The sequence below is a fragment of the Caretta caretta genome, chromosome 5 (assembly GCF_965140235.1).
Source record: "Caretta caretta isolate rCarCar2 chromosome 5, rCarCar1.hap1, whole genome shotgun sequence".
In the NCBI taxonomy this organism is placed as follows: Eukaryota; Metazoa; Chordata; order Testudines; family Cheloniidae; genus Caretta; species Caretta caretta.
Window position 1 is genome coordinate 58,456,846 of NC_134210.1, and position 16,873 is coordinate 58,473,718.

Genomic DNA, 16,873 nt, shown 5'->3' on the forward strand with positions numbered 1-16,873 from the left:
AAACAAGAAATGAGTAGCAGCTCAGATTTTGGCCTGTAAACTTTAAGGGGAGAAATGAAGAGACTTAAAATATATAATTAACTTGTGTAGAAGATTAGAAACTGTTTAAAACTATTTTTTAGTGCCGCTGAGTACTTTTTTCCCCCTGAAGAGCAAACAAAATACTTATGGATGACTGAAGGCAAACTACATAAAAGTTTGTATGGGGCTGATAGAGCTGCTTAACACTTTTCTTAATTGGTCTGAAATATCTTCTGAGAAAACAGAAAGTAAAAGTGATGTATGTGGGAGAGAGTATACAAGACTTACACTTACATTATGTAAAGTAAAAAATTATATTGAAAATAAGATGCTTGGACACAGATTTGAACTGTATAAGAGTTTGCCTTCAGAAGAATACAATTCAGATATAAGTTTTCTGGAAAGCATTCATACTGGATTTGCTACCTAATGTCTGAAGTGCTTTGAGTGTCCCATGTCTGTTACCAAGGCTTACATGAGTTTTTTTCAGTAATTTAGTGGGCGTTTTATAAGAAAGCATTCTGAGTTGCCATCTAGTATCTACATTGTCAATGACATACTGCAAATTAAGAGATGGACACATTTGACTGGAAAAAACAAGGCTGCAAGTTTATTTAACAATAACCACACATGAGGGGAAGACAGGGAGTTCTTGCCAAGTTCTCATCTTGCTATTTCTCTGTGTGATCAGGAAAGCCAGTAGGCTCCCACTGTGGTTTGAACAGAGGCCATTAGGCCTCATTATAAGACCAAACCACCTCTGCAGAGATGGTAATCTTATTATGTGCCGATATAATGATACACTATGCCTCCAACAGCTTCAGCCTGGCAGATGGAACAACTGAATCCAAGTTTTAAACCGAGCTAGTAAAAAAATGGAAACTAAATTTTGCAAAGAAATAAATATGTAGTTGTTTTTATTTCAAAGTATTAGAAACTGACATTTTTTTCAAGTCTTTTTGTGATTTTTTTGTGTGTGTGAAATTTTTGTCAAGTGCATTGTGAGAATTTTTCATTTACCAATCAGCAGAAAATTGTTGATAATCATTTTCATAACATTTCAGTCGTGGTTTTGATAAACTATTATGAAGAGACAACATTTCCCCCAAACGAACAAAACATTTGACAATGTCAACAACTTCCCATAAGAAATGCCATTTTTGATAAAAGGACATTTCTCTGTTTAACATGTCACATGAAAAGTTTCAACCAGTTCTAGCTATAGACCATGCTACTGCTAGAATGTGACAATCAATAGTAATGCTCATCCTGTAGTCTGAGCTGAGAGGCTAGTATGAGCAGACAAGTGAGGGCTTATGCAGAGAACTAGAGAATGACCACCTATGTTGAAGTTCTCACTTTATTAAGTTCCTCCTACAAGGTGTCCTGGTCCTCTCTGGGAACCAGAGGATTCCATGAGTTTAACTTATTGCCACAGCAACCAGGTAGATATAAAGCTGTACTCTGTAGATATTACTGTTCTCCCTGTGTGTGCACTGAAATCCTCTCACTTTGGAATGACTACAAAGACAATTAACTCTTTCCTTTGTACTCCTTACCACATATGTTTCTCCATCAGGAAAGCATCCAGCAAGTAAGACTGTTGAGATGAAAGAGATGCTAACCATTCCCTGGTACAAGATTTGGTCATTTTTGCCCTTTCCCATAGCATGACCTTAACTCAGTTCCATGAAGAATTCAGCAGTCTTGCCATTCTCTATGTATTTTTCTTACTAGTTCACCACTGTTTCATTTGCAAAGAGTGAAGCTGAATGCAAGTTAAGTTGAACAAGTGGAACTTTATTAAACCCTGTGGGCTACTCTATGTGGCTGAGTTGCTTCCAGCCTAACTCTACCTGTTTCCTGTTCCCCTGGTGACTTGTCCCCTCAGTAACAGCCCCTCCTGGGGCCATGGGCCTTCTGATTCCAGTTTCAATGATACATCTTCCCTATTTTACAAACATTTTAATATAAACATTAAAAACAAATAATTGATACCTAAATCCCTTTGGCCAGAGGTTGCTAGCAAATAGCTGAGTTGGAATCTCACCTTTACAACAGACTCAGTGGTTACATAGTCTTTGAGATAGTTTGGCCTCCTCAACAGGCAACCACACTGGGAGTGACTTATCTCTGTCTCCGTATAACCTGTCTCTGTGGAGTTTCCTTCCTCCCTGTGTGGTTGGCTTCTGGATGGTTATTTGTCTCTCTGTTCTGTGATGAGTTTTGTATAACTATAGGCTCTCTATCTTTGTGTCTGTTGGCTCATACATGCCTCTGGTTCCTTTGGATCACATGTCACCCCATATGACCTGGATGCCACTGAACCCTTCATGGCTCCTTTAGTTCACTCCTTTTGGCATCTCTCTAATGACTGGATCTCCACAGGAGTGTGTGTCTCAAGGGCTGGTAGGTCCTTGGCTGACCTGTTGTACTCTATTGCCTTTTTTCTCTGGTTGTTGGCTGTCTTCTCTTGGCAGCGTCCCCATCCTTCTGGCTGTAGCAAGTCCCCTGTCCCTGGTAACAGGATTTTTGTCCTTCATCCTACACTGGAGTGTTTCGGCATCCCTGTGATGGGGTATTTCTGTGTGCCAAAAAGGCAAATAAGGATCTCAACCTTAAAAAAGGCTTATAAGGGCCTTCTATAATAGTCTCTTAGCTGTTTTCACAGCTGATTGCACCTTACCATTACTCCGGGGTATGCTGGGGAGGAGATGTGATGGTCAAACACCAACTTGCATGCAATTTCTTTGAATTCTTCTGAGGCAAATTGGAGTCTGTTGTCAGTGAATACGGTGTTTGGAATACTGTGTTTCATAAAATGGCACTTCAGTTTGCCAATCACCGTCTTGCTTCTTGTATCAGGCATGGCATTGATGTTCCAAAAATTTGAATAGTAGTCCACTCTAGTCAAGAACTGCTTTTCATTGAAGGTCAATATGTCCACTCTCCCCTTTCCCCATGGTCAGGTGGGCAGCTCATGTGGTAAGAAAGTCTCTTTCTGCTGGTGGTAGTCGTATGCTGGGCAAGTGTAATACCCTTCTATCAAGGAGCAGAGTTGTGTATTCGTTCTCAGCCAGTAAACACACTCTCAAGCCTAAGACAGCTGTCGATGCCCACATGTGAGGCATGTATTTTTTGCACGACATCCTTACATAATAAAGTGGGGACAACAGTCCTCAAAATATGCTGTCCTGAGCATTTGGCTCATCTTTACAGTGAAAATATGGTTCTGCTCCTACTAGTAATTGGCTTTTGTCTTATGGCCTCCCTCTTATTGCTCTCTTGACTGCCTGTTGTTGGATGTCCTTTTCTGTTACACTCTGAATCTATTAACATGCTGCACTCTCTCTGAGTTTCAACAGTGAAACTGATCAAAATCAGTTCTCTTCCCCCAACTCCTTGAGGCTGGGTAGATATCCCCTGTTCAGGGTGTCAGCTAACACTAGCAGTCATTCTGGACAGTATCTGATCTGTGTCTAGTAGGGCTTGAGGTGCATCAACATGAGCAGCAATATCTCTGGAGCATTAAAAAGTGGCTTTGCCATGGTTGTCCCCAAGGCTCCAGGGACCGTTGTGAGGCTTGAGCTAGTGGTGAGTTTCAGAGAGATGCAGGCTTTTTGCCGTGTTCCCCAATAAGGTAAAATAACAGTTTTACTTTCCTGTTGTTTTTATCCTCCTGCATGGCCAGATCTGTGTACAGCTTGAACTCCTTATACCTCAGTATTAGATACTGAAATAAAAGCACATGATATAAAGAGGTGCAGAACACCTGTGGTTCCTATTGACTTTAATGGACTTAGTTGAAGCTCAGCCCTTCTGAAAGTCAGGACACTTTATTTTGGCACCTAAATGGATGCCTAACTTTAAAGTATGCAACAGTGAAAAAAACCCAGCCTTATTGTTTATATAACTCAGAGACCTGCTTATAAGTAAAACGAAGAGTACAAAAGAGAAAATGTTCTCTTCTGACCCTTTTCTTAGACTTTCTGCATGGTCTTATATCACCTCTAGTCACTTTGTCCCATTGCCTTTCTGCTCTATCTCCCAACTCCGTCTTGTCCTCCCCCTCTTTTAAATGATGCCAGTAAAGGGAAAAGGCAAGATTTCAAAACAAACAAACTAGAGGCCATTGATGCAGTGGTGGCTGTTGCTTTCAGTACTGGTTGATCTGCAGCTGAGCCATTTTTAAATCTGCACAGTTTAGTACAATCAAAACAAAGAAAATCCAATCAAAGAATTGGGGGATCTACTTAATGTACCTTATTTAGTGCTTTTAATGAACAGAGAAAGTTAAGGCTGATCTGGAGGCATAGTTCTGTGCAATGCCAGATCTGTTGTAGATCCAGTTCCAGACCTGATTGTTTGTTCCTAAAGCTTGTAAGGATTTGGAGTACTGTGCAGGCAGCATGCTGAGCCCTTAGGAGGGGCACCAAGTCCTTCATGTCACACAACAATAACCCTTCTGACTGCTTGAGGAGTAAGCTGACAGGCTCCAACAGGAGCTCTGGCCAGTCATCTGCAACAAAGGACAGTGTTATGTTGACAGTATTATGGCTAAAGTGGAAAAATAACAGAAATTCTCAGAGCTCTGAAAAAAGATATAGAGGACTGCAGACCTTAGGAGTGGGGGGAAAAAAGTACAACCATTGTAGTTTTATTGGCCCTAAGGGTGGTGGGAGCAGTTGCAGCTCAGCGGCCTCTGGCAGCAGTCCCGGGGGTGGCCGGAGCAGCGACAGGGGGCAGTCCCAGGGGTGGCCTGAGCAGCTGCTGCTCGGCGGCCCCCGGCAGTTGGTGCCAATGGCCCCTCCCCCCTACCAGCCCTCCCAGGCACCCCCAAGCAGTGGCTCCCGCCCCCACCCCAGTAGTAGCACTCTCAGCAGTGGCTCCCCTGGGACCCACACAGAGCAGCGCCTTCCCCCCCCCCAGCTAAGATTTAGTCAGGGGTATATATAATACAAGTCATGGACAGGTCCATGGGCCATGAATTTTTGTTTATTGCCCGTGACCTGTCCATGACTTTTATTAAAAATACCCATGATTAAATCCGAGCCTTAACTATAAGACATTGTTTTCCAATCTTTTAATCATTCCTATAGCTCTTCTCTGAACCCTCTCCAATATTTCAACATCTTTCTTGAATTGTGGACACCAGATTGGACACCTTATTCCAGTGATTGCACTGGTGACAAATAAAGAGGTGATATAACCTCTCTGCTACTACTCTATTCTCCCCTGTTTATACATCCAAGGATCACATTTTGGCTACAGCATCACACTGGGAGCTTGTGTTCAGCTGATTATCTGCCAGGCCCCCCAAGTTCCTTTTAGATTTACTGCTTCCCAGGATAGAGTCACCCATCAGTAAGACCCATGGTCTATATTCTTTGTTGCTATATGAATACATTTTCATTTAGCCACATTAAATGGCATATTGTTTTCTTGCACCCAGCTTACCAAGTGATCCAGATTGCTCTGCATCAGTGACCTGTTCTCTTCAATTTTTATCACCCGCAAAGATTTGTTTTCTGCAAACTTTATCAGTAATGATTTTATGTTTTCTTTCAGGTCGTTGATAAAAATGTTAAATAGTGTAGGGCGAAGAACCAATCCCTTTGGGAGCCCATTAGAAATACACCTGTTCCATATGACTCCCAGTTTATGGTTACTTTTGAGACCAGTCAGCTAGCTAGTTTTTAATTCATTTAATGTGTGCCATGTTGAATTTGTATCATTCTCGTTTCTTAATCAAAATGTTATATGGAACTAAGTCAAATGCCTTTCAGAAGTCTAAGTATATTATACCAACACCGTTACCTTTATTAACTGAGCTTGTAATCTCATTAAAAAAAAGATGTCAAGTTAGTCTAACACCTATTTTCCATATAGCCAAGTAGATTGGCATTAATTATATTACTTTCCTTTAATTCTTTATTAATTGAATTTATTAAATTGGCCAATGTCAGGCTGACAGGCTTATAATTACCTTGATCATCCCATTTAGCCTTTTTAAATATTGGCAGAAAAGTAGCTTTCTTCCAGTTCTCTGGAATTTCCTAACTGTTCCAAGGCTTATTGAAAATCAATATTAAGAGTCAAGAGATCTCCTTGGCGAGAACTTTTAAACTCTTAGGTGTAAATTATCCAGACCTTCTGATTTTAAAATGTTTACTTTAGTAGCTTCTGTTTATCATCCTCCTGAGTTACTGTTACATGATATGAATACATTATCTGACTTTTTCCTGAATACAAAACACAAATATTTATTGAATACTTCTGCCCTTTCTGCATTATTGTTGCAAATTTTACCATTTCCATTTAGGAATAGACCAATTCCATTGTTAGGGATCCTTTTGTTCCTAATGTACTCAAAAAGCTTCTTATTGTCCTTAACTGTGCTGGGCATAGATTTCTCCTTGTGTCCTTTTGATTCCCTTATCAAATTTCTATAATTCCTAGTTTCTAATTCATTTTCATTGCTATCACCTTCTCCCTTTTTTGTTATGGATATTTTTCTAGCTGCCTTCTCTTCCTCTCTAAGTCAGATCTTTTGTTAACCATCCGTCTTTTTTTGTCCTTGATTTTGAGTTTATGGCATATAATAAGATATTCTTATACTGTTGTGTACAGATAAACTCTACCCTTGCATGGAACCCAACTGAAGTCAATTGCACTGCTCATGTGCATGATGTATTTGCAGGATCAGTTTATGATTTCCTCTACTGCTTGCATCAGAGATGAGAAAACATTTTAAAAAATAAGAAAATGTGATTGTAAAACTACAAGCAATGATAGGAGGACACAATGGTAATATTTATTTGCCTTACAGGAGTGAAGGAGTTAATGTTTGTATAGCATAGTGAAAATGTAAAGTGTGGTATATGTGTTAAGCATTCGTTTCCTTTTCTACAGACCCAAAATAAAAAGCAAGATTGGGAGAGCTCCCTTGAAATGGTGAAACTCCCAAGAAAATTGCCAGCAAAAATGATGAATGTAAGAACTGTTCTCCCCTTAAGCATTGCGGGAACTTGCAGAGACTTTAGTTCAGCTTCTGCTACATTATGGGCAGAATTCTCTCAACTCTTTGTGGTGGGTTAGTTATCGTGCTTCCACCTGCATGTTCCTCAGAGTATAACGCAGTTCAGATCTGCCATGCCAAACTGGGAGGGAAATTCTGACTTCTTAGGTCCCAGTGCTGCAAACATGAATGCACCTTCTTAAGTTTGCGATCACTCATCAACTTAAAATTAAGCACATGCATAAGTACAAGATTAAGGCCTTAATGCCAAATCCCGCAATAGAGATAGTCCTGGGATTAAAAACAAAAACAAACGTAACCCTTCTGCCAGGTGCAGCCAGCGGCAACAAGGGTCGGGTTTGGTGTCTAGGAGTTCCTTTTCAACAATACAACACAAAACCGGTTTGAGCCCCCACCCAGTGACCTGGGCCAATTACACACCACCCCCTGGGTGTCTCTAAGAGGAAATATTTCCTCTCTTGCAAGCATAGAGTCTGAGTGTAGCAAAAACTTTTAATAAAAGGAGGGAAGTAACTCAGCATTAATTTGGGAAACCACCGCAACTAGGGTTCATAAACATAAACCATGAGCAAGTAAGTTGCGCAGTGTCCTTTTCCCCTCAGGTTCTTAAGTCCAGCAACCCAAAAGTCCCTTTAATGGGCTCATCCCTTCTCTGCACCCCGCTCACAGTTGCTGTCCTTAGCCAGTGCAGCCCCAGAATTCAGAGGTTCATCTTCAGAGTTCACCTCCCATGCTGCATGGAAGCAGGCAGTAAGGAGGCACTTTATATGCTCCACTGCTTGGGCACTTGCTCATCGCCCTGCCAGACGATTGCCACGCCTCTCAGCGAGGCTCTACTCTGGCCCTCTCCACCAGCCACCGTGCTGGCCACTTGCCATGCCCCTCTGCCAGCTGCACGTCTGCTCCAGCCACGTGGCTGGCCACTTGCCGAGATGTCTTCAGGGCCCACCACTTAACACAGCTTTCAGTGATTTCAGCTGTTAGTTGGGGAGCCTCACTCCTAGTGCACAGTGGGCAGTCTCTTGCGATAGAGACACCATCGCAAACTAGGTTTAATACCTCAACATCAGCAATTTCAGCTCTGCAGTATGTAATAAGACTCTCAATTGAGTCTAAATTAGTTCTTTTATTATACCATGGAGAAAAGAAGGATCAAATGATGTCTAAAACCTTTAAACACAATCCACATCACCCTTTCTCAAGTCAGTGGGCTTTGGAACCCTTGTCCCTGGCCTAGCGAGTGCCATTAAATTGAGGGAGAGTCCCTCCATCGCGGTATGCCAGTTACAGTTCTGCTGCCCTAAATCCACACAACAGGGATAACAACCCTTTCTTACTCCTGCCCTAATAACAAGGAGACTGGGGACCCAACACCAGCCACAAGTGATCATTTGGGCCAGCAATCCCATCATGCTGAGCACCTAGGCAAGGTGGGTGTGTCCATGCAAACGAAATCAGCTCCTGAAGTCCTTTTCCACAGCTCACCCACTAGATGTCAGGGGAGAGCTCATTCAGACTCTGCTTACACAAACAAACAAACAACCACACCCTAGCAAAAAAAACCAACCAGATCTGTACTCTCTTGGAGCTTGGGAGTTTGAAATGTGGATCTTGATGTTGTGGCTGAAGTCCCTCTCTAGTTTTCACTCAGTCCAGACTCTCATTAACTTCAGTATTTGCCCCTTAATACTTCTTTCAGCCCTCTTTCTGATATAAAAGGATAGCTATACTATAAGGTAAAACTGAGAGGATCTAGGCAAAAAAAAAAAAAGGCCTAGATCTTGCTGGCTCCAGAGACATATTTGGATTTTTTTCCCCAAGTGCTTGTGTGCCTATGTATAGGGCCCTACAAAATTTCTGGCCATGAAAAATGTGCCATGGACCATGAAATCTGGTCTCCCCAAATTAAATATGGTCTTTTATGTGCTTTTACTCTATACTATGTAGATTTCATGGGGGAGACTAGTGTTTTTCAAATTGGGGGTCCTGACACAAAAGGGAGTTGCAGGGTTGTCAAAGGTTATTTTTTGAGGGGGTTGCAGAGTTGAAACCCTTACTTCTGTGCTGCTGCTGGCAGGGCACTGCCTTCAGAGCTGGGCGACGGTCAACAACCGCCTCTCTCCGGCTGCCCATCTCTGAAGGCAGCCCCCCGCCAGCAGCAGTGCAGAAGTAAGGGTGGCAACAGCATGCTACCCTTACTTCTGCGTGGCTGCCTTCAGAGCTGAGTGGACAGAGAGCGGCGGCTGCTGACTGAGGGCCCAGCTTTGTAGGCAGCAGTGCAGAAGTAAGGGTGGTAATACCACACCATGCCATCCTTACTTCTGCGCTGCTGCTGGTGGCAGTTCTCCCTTCAGAGCTGGGCTCCCAGCCAGCAGCCGCCGCTCTCCAGCGGCTCAGCTCTGAAGGCAGCGCCGCTGCCAGCAGCAGCACAGAAGTAAGGGTAGCAGTACCACAACCACCTCTACAAAAACTTTGCAACTCCCAGTTCCTTTTTGGGTCAGGACTACTACAATTATGACACTGTGAAATTTCAGATTTAAATAGTTGAAATCATGAAATTTACTAGTTTTAAAATCCTATGACCGTGAAATTGACCAAATGGACTGTGAATTGGGTAGGCCCTACCTATGTATATAGACCAGAGTTATATAGTGGACTAGGAGAACGTCGCTATCAATTTAGCAGTTTACGAATTAAAAGATTGCTGTATCTGGCAAAACTTACATCAGATATGTGTTTTTGCACTGCTTTTACACCAGAATGTGTCAGAATCTAGGTTTTTCTAGTCTGTGAGGAGTGGTAATACGTTTATTTTGCTGAAGCAATCTCAGGACTTCATGCCAAAAAATGGCAGAATCCAGCAGCTCCCAGGTGATGGCTATGTGTTTTTGCTGTGCAGTAGAGAAAGGATGCATTGTGGGTCTGGATTTTTGCGCTGGTATTAGAGCAGCTGCAATTCTCTGTCTAGTTGGTAGAAGTTTTCTGATGGAGGGAGGGGGGGAAACTAGCTTGGACGCAGCAGGATTCATATGTTGGATACATGTTTTTGTGGTACTCTGTCCCAGTTTGCAACAGGGGGCTTGGACTTTTTAGTGAAATAGGAAAAAATATTTTTTTTCTTTAATTAGACAGTAAAATTGGAGTTAATGGGGTTAATTTTTTTAGGATCTATCAGGAGGTAGGTACCAAATGTTTTTTTCCTAGTGCTAATTCGTCTGAAATGCATTAGAGTCCAGATTTTTTTCTAGTGAAGTAGGAAATGCTACACTATTTGGAGTGCACAGTTTGGGACTTTGGCAAGATCCTTTATTTCTGCCCCACTCCTGTGTCAGGCATGTTTTTGGTCAGGAAGCACTTGGTGATGTAGAGATGGCTATGCTTGTTCTCTGTTTAGGCAGTGGCCTATGTGTGATGCAGCCAAAAAGTGTGGGACCTAGCAGGATCCAGGTTTGTGGGACGCTGCTGCACCAGGAAGCATCAAGGTGCAGATTTATTTATGTGGGTGCAGGAGCAGCCCCTGTACTCATTGATGGTACAAGTTGAGGGCTTGGAGCCCAAACGTGGCTGGACACAGGTAGACCCCGCGTTGCCCTTGCCGCCTCCAGGGAAAACAACCGAGTTCTTGTTTATCTATGTGGAACAATGGCCTGGCCCACTTCCTTGCATCCCTGTGGGCAGCTACGCCGGGCGCTGAAGGGGCTGGTTCTGTTGAAGCTGGAATAGGGCAGGGACTATTGGCGGGGACAAGGCTCCGTCCTCCCAGGGGGTGGGGAGGCAGCGGGAGGGCGGGGAGTGCCGGACGCAGCGCGGAGAGGAGGGAGGAGTAGGAGCCGGGAGCATGCATAATGTGCGAGCGGCAGCGAGTGCGCGGGCGGCTGGCGGAGTCCACAGGACGCGGATGCCCATGTCCCCGGGTCTAGGTAGGTTTGTTGCCCGTCTCTTCCCAGGGGGAGGGCGGGCCTTGCATTTGGAGCATCCTGCCTCAGCGGCAAAGCTCCCCCCTGCTAGCTCTAGAGTGGTGCCAGCAGCACCTGTTGCCGCAGGGAGAGGCTTTCTGGCTGCGGACAGAGCTGGGCTTGGAGCTCGCCCTGCATGGCTGCTGGGGAATATAGTCTGCTGAGGTGTCTAAGTGTCCTGGCGAGCGGCTCCTCTTTCTCTTCACTGGGCTAGAGCAGCAGACAGCTGCGCTTCCAAGGGAGACCCGTGTTCCCGGGAGATCACAACAGGCAGAAGAAACTCAGCCTGATAGGTCCCAAGCCCGGGAGCGATTTGGTATTTAATACCCTGAAAACTACGCAACAAAACATCAGTTTGACTATTTTCAAAGGAGTGAGAATAAAATCAAAACAGACTGGGGGAACTTCTCCCATATTTGTTTGCACTGTGTACAGCTCAGCAAAACAAAGCGGGTGTGTGTGTGTGTGTGTGTGTGGGGGGGAAATAAAACTTGGCCAACGAGCATCCCATGATAGAATTAATTTGCAAATAATAACAAAATAAATGAAAATGGAATAGCTTGGGTGTTTAAAAAGGTTACCCTTCTACAGCTTTTTGATGTATTCATTTTGTATGAATTATTGTAGAACCCACTCTGGCTAAACCAGATAAACTGTAGTTCAAATTTAATAGGAACTACATGCCAGACCTTCACTAGGGTTTTTTAAATGTGTCTCTAGTAGATTTACAATATAGATAGATTTGGTGTGGCATGCAAATTATTATTGTGATACACTATTTGGACAGCATCCAAAAGTGTGCTTTGTGCTTCTAATATACATTGTGCACACGTTATAAATACATATCTACTTGGAACTATTCTATCAGTTAAATGATAGGCATTTAGAAGAAAACTTATGCATTAGTACAGTGTAATAACCAAAGATACATACATCCAGAAAATAGATTACCCATCTTTTAAACTAAAATAACCTATCCCACAAAAATGTACTCAGTATTTACATGCACACTGAGGGCCATTTGGGGAGAGGGGGATTAGAAGGGTTTAAATAATATTAAGGATGCAACTGAAAATGTCCAGCTATCAGGAAATTTAAAGATAAAACTAACATTCCATACAAGTATTTTTTAAACCATGTCATGACTTCAGGACGAAGTATTAGTCAAAAGCCAGGAAAATTAAGACATTTGTTTCTTAATCTTAATGCTATTTAAACACAAAGTCAAGAAATCAATGACATCATAGTTAGTTTACATCTGAGTGAGCATACTGGTATCAAAAGTGCAGGCTTATCACCTTTGGTTTGGGAGTTGGATCCTGTTCATACTGAAATCAATGGGAAAACTGCCATTAGCTTTCTGGGATTAGGGCTGGACTTTTTCTTTGGGCTAGCAAAATAATGAGGGCTCAAAAATAATATATTTTGGATATTGAAGAACTGCCAGCAAATATATGAACTTGATCCTGAAATCCTAATGCAGATAAAACACCCATTGAAATGGTGGGGAGCTTTAGTGGAATAAAGGTTTCAGAATCAGGCCTAAAATGTGTCCTTTTATTATTAACATTTTGTGCTTTTTTAAAAATTAGAAGTCTGAGCCAAATATAGGAAAGGTTTAAAGCTATATGACAGGCATAGCATCATTTTATTTAAAATAGTGAGGGTCTAGTTTATTTGCTTGAGAGGCTCATAGGTTTCCATTAAAAAACCCTCTCAGATATAGGACTCAATCCTGTAAATGCTTACACACTTGAGTAACTTTACTCACACAAGTAGTTACAGAGGGCTTGATCTTGCAAACACTTACACATGTGCTGTCCTTTACTTATGTGAGTAGCACAAGTTACTACAATGGAGCAACTTGCATGAGTAAAGTTAATCAAGTACAGAAGTGCTGCAGAATCTGGTTCATAGATATTAATGGAATTACTAATATTAGTAAAGTTACTGACATATGTATATTTCTATAGGATTTGGGCCATAAGCTGTAACCAATTATGGTAATTTTGAGAAAATGTATTGATAATGCAAAAAATCACCTTTTGGAGTGGTACTCTACTTCCACTATTGTCAGAAATTAGAACGTGGGTAAAGAAGAGATTAATACTGAATTATTATTGCTTATGTATTGTATTTTGAAATATTTGATACCTAACGTGAATATAATTTTAATAAAATACTTAACATTTTAAAATGAAAGCTGTAATTGAAAATGTCTTTTGAAATGTCTATTGAAAAAGTTCAATAGAGATGGACCTACTAAACTTGTCTTGAGTACTTGTGAAGATCTCTTAGCCTAACATGGTTTTATAGGTATTAACAAACTATGTGCTCTCCATTGGATTCTTGCTATTATATAAAATAGAATGTCTAAGATAATTTAACTTCATTTTATTGCTGGATAACACTTCTCTCTCTTATTTGCTCTTACTGAGTGCCCTTTTACAATGTGTTCTTAGTATTACTGTCACTGTATAAATTGTCCTTTAAGAAATATAAAGAATATTACATCCTAAATATAATTAGGAGGGAGCAAGTATGAATTATTACGTGAAAACTCTTCATACACATTGTACTAGGCCCTGAACCTGCATAGACTTAAGCTCATGCATCATGTTACACACATGAGTATTCCTATTGACTGCAGTGGTACTATTCACTTGCATAAAGTTACACATGTACTTAAGTCTTTGCGGGATCAGAGCCTTAGATTATAACCACTGTTGGACAGAATACTTCTCCCATCCAAAAAAGCACAGTTAAGCATTGCTTGCTATGCATAACACCCTCATTGTCAAATTCATGTTTATAGATCTGATGCTGTGAATTTCAGATATTCAGTGGAGTTCCAGCAATTCAGAGAAAGTTCACATTTTATCAAGAGAAGTATGTTAGTTTTTTGAGGGAAAGAGATTGACATGGTGAATAACTGGTATGTTATACAACCTAATCCAGGTGGGACATTGTTACCTTTTCACTTTGAAAACTACAGTTGACTAATGAATGAGCCTCTTCCTGTAAAGTCTTACTCACACAAGAAGTCCTGACTCAAGCAAGTAGTTCTATTGAAATTGAGTAAAGACTTTGTGCATGAATGAGATTTTGCAGGATTCGGCTCATGGGATCAGTAGGAATTGTTAAATGGCTATAGCAAGAGGCTGAAAACTAGAGATGCTACAGTGTTTCAAATCTTAAAAAAAAAACTAAAACAAACCCACAACCCTAAATGCTGACTCATTGCTTGACTTATTAATATTTTCTTGAAAACTATTAAAATTGTTTTATAACTCACCAAATGTTGCAATTTGTTATAAATAACAAGTGTTGATTTAAACAGGCAAGAAGCTGATTGAATACTTGAATTTATCTGGCAAAATGAAATACAATGAAACGCACGGTCTATACACATTTTGAATTTTGTGATAGTGGATTTTTCAATATGTTGACAAGAAAATTCCCTCTAAAATGCCATAGTATTATCTCTTTATATGTTAAGATATTTTGATATTGTGTCAGTTGTATTTTTCCAAGTTAAAGTACAGTTATGTAAATCAGGGTTTGCATTCTTTATTTGCTAGCAAAAGAAGCTATTTCTTTCCCCCGTCACTTCTCCAGGCCTCATCCTATATATTTGGGGCTTTGAACTGTTTCAAGCTTTACTTTATTAGGGATTTAACATGCTCTTAATTCAGCCATCTGTTATGGGTTTGGCACACCAACAGATCTGAGGTACTGGTCAGAGGCGAGCGGTAGAAATTTCCCACATTTTTAAAGGTTAGGGAAAGAACTACCTTTATGAATAGATTTTGAATAATTCTCAGCGAGACAATGGTGCAGAAGTGGGGTAAAAAATGTGTGTCATTCTCTGAAGCACAAGGTCCTCTGTCTGTCTTTAGCTTTGCTGAAAAGCAATTAGCATTTCAACCAGCCAATTTGGTTACATGCAATGAAGTACTTGGGTTTGTAATTTGCTGCTCTCGGCTTGGTGCTGTTGAGAACTAGCCCCGTGTAATCCTCTCAAAGTACCTTTCTTTCCAGCCTAGTTATTGTTGCTGGTCTTAAATAACTACTCAACAAAGAGATTTCCTTGTCTTCAGCTACAGGGTGCTATCGGGCAAGGAAAATTAAATACCCAGCTAATAAGGGAATATTATAATTATTAAATAGTCATTATTAAATTGTGGCACAGGTTAAAAGCTTTAGAAAAGTTTTAAAAAACCCCAAACCACTCAACAAAGATAATGTGAGGAGTCTTTGAATCCAGACAGCTTTTGCTTTCAGAGCTCCCTTCAGTACACAGAACTTTATCATTTGTATGATTTAAAAACAGATTGCAGAGATGTAAATGATTAATTCATAGTATAGATTGGAGAGGAGGCCTTGTATTTTTTTCTTCTATGGAGAGGTATTGTTTTGGGGCCTTTGTTAAAGACAGATCTATAGAAAAAATCCTCTTCTTTGCTTCCCTGTAATAACAAATGAAATATATTTAATCAAATAATTGATGCACATATTGATATATTTCTGTAATTTAGTATAAATATTCAATACAAGTTTTAATATTTAAGAATATATTTTTTTGTTATGAGTGATTTATTTTTGTGATTAGGGTAACACATTAATTTGCTGTGTAGCTCATACATACTTATTCCCTTGTAAGGAACCACAATACATAGCTATAATTCTTTTGTCAGTTCACTTGAAATAATACCCTTTAATCCATGTCACGAGGCTATAATTCACCTCTGTTCACCTGGCAAATCATTTTTTCTATAAACTTATTATGTAAGAAGCAATAGTCAAGGTTGTTTATTTTTATTTTTCAAGCTTTCCGGCATGAGAGATAAATTATGAATATGCACTAAAGTATCCAGTAATATGATATGCATGCAATGTATGGCTCAGCCAGGCAAACAGTAATTAGAGATATAAATTTTGTCCTCATATTCAAATTTAAATTTTAAGGGGGTGACAGATACCTCCAAATTCAAGGTACAAATGGAAATTATTCCGAAGTCCAAGGGCCAGAGCTTCAGTTTGTGTAAAATGGCATAGCTCCATTGAATCCAGTGGAACTATATCAGTTTACACCAGCTTAGTTTCTGGCACCAGTATTTAAGGGTCTGATTCTGGGATGTGCTGAGCACTTGCAATTCCTTCTATAATTCATGGTAGCTGTGGGTCAGCATCTGTAATGACCAAGACGTTATGCAGCTGTTTGGTCAATTGTGTAAGAAGCCATGTGAGAGAGATACAACAGAATAGAAACTGGCTAAGTGTGAGGGGTGGGGATTGCATGTTTTGTGGGAGATAGGAGGCCTCTAAGGGAATGTCTACACTGTAGTTAGACATCCACGGCTGGCCCATGCCAGCTGACTCAAGCTCGCAGGGCTTGGACTAAGGGGCTGTTTAACTGTGGTGTAGACATTAGCGCTTGGGCTGCAGCCCAAGCTCTGAGACTCTCCCACCTCACAGGTCTTAGAGCCTGGGCTCCAGCCCAAGCCCAAATGTCTACTAGTCTGACCAGATGTCCTGATTTTATAGGGACAGTCCCTATTTTTGGGTCTTTTTCTTATATAGGCTCCTATTATCCCCCCACCCCCTGTCCCGATTTTTCACATTTGCTGTCTGGTCACCCTAATGTCTACACCGTGGTTAAACAGCCCCTTCTCCTGAGCCCTGCAGGCCCAAGTCAGTTGGCATGGGCCAGCCACTGGTTGTTAATTGCAGTGTAAACATAGTCTCAGTTAAGTGAAAAGCACATCCACCCCACTTCTTTTGAGAGGAAGAATGCCACCTATGTTGTGCCATGTCTGGGTTGCCCTGGCATTGCAAACCTTTGAGTGAGTAATTT

The 16,873-nt window shown here is 41.1% G+C and overlaps 1 protein-coding gene across 6 annotated transcripts in view; it reads left to right on the forward strand.

Moving 5' to 3' along the window:
* The first annotated feature begins 10,868 nt into the window (after nucleotides 1–10,868).
* The window catches only part of ADGRV1 (adhesion G protein-coupled receptor V1), a 416,951-nt gene continuing 410,946 nt past the window's right edge, over nucleotides 10,869–16,873 (forward strand). For 4 of the 6 annotated variants that reach the window (XM_075128566.1, XM_048851004.2, XM_075128567.1 and 1 more), the window contains exon 1: nucleotides 10,875–10,980. In XM_075128566.1, coding sequence (XP_074984667.1) covers nucleotides 10,899–10,980 — 82 coding nt within the window. In that variant the 5' untranslated portion in view covers nucleotides 10,875–10,898. Of the gene's footprint in view, nucleotides 10,981–16,873 lie in introns of all 6 variants that reach the window. The other 2 variants (XM_075128570.1, XM_075128569.1) reach the window with 2 other exon arrangements.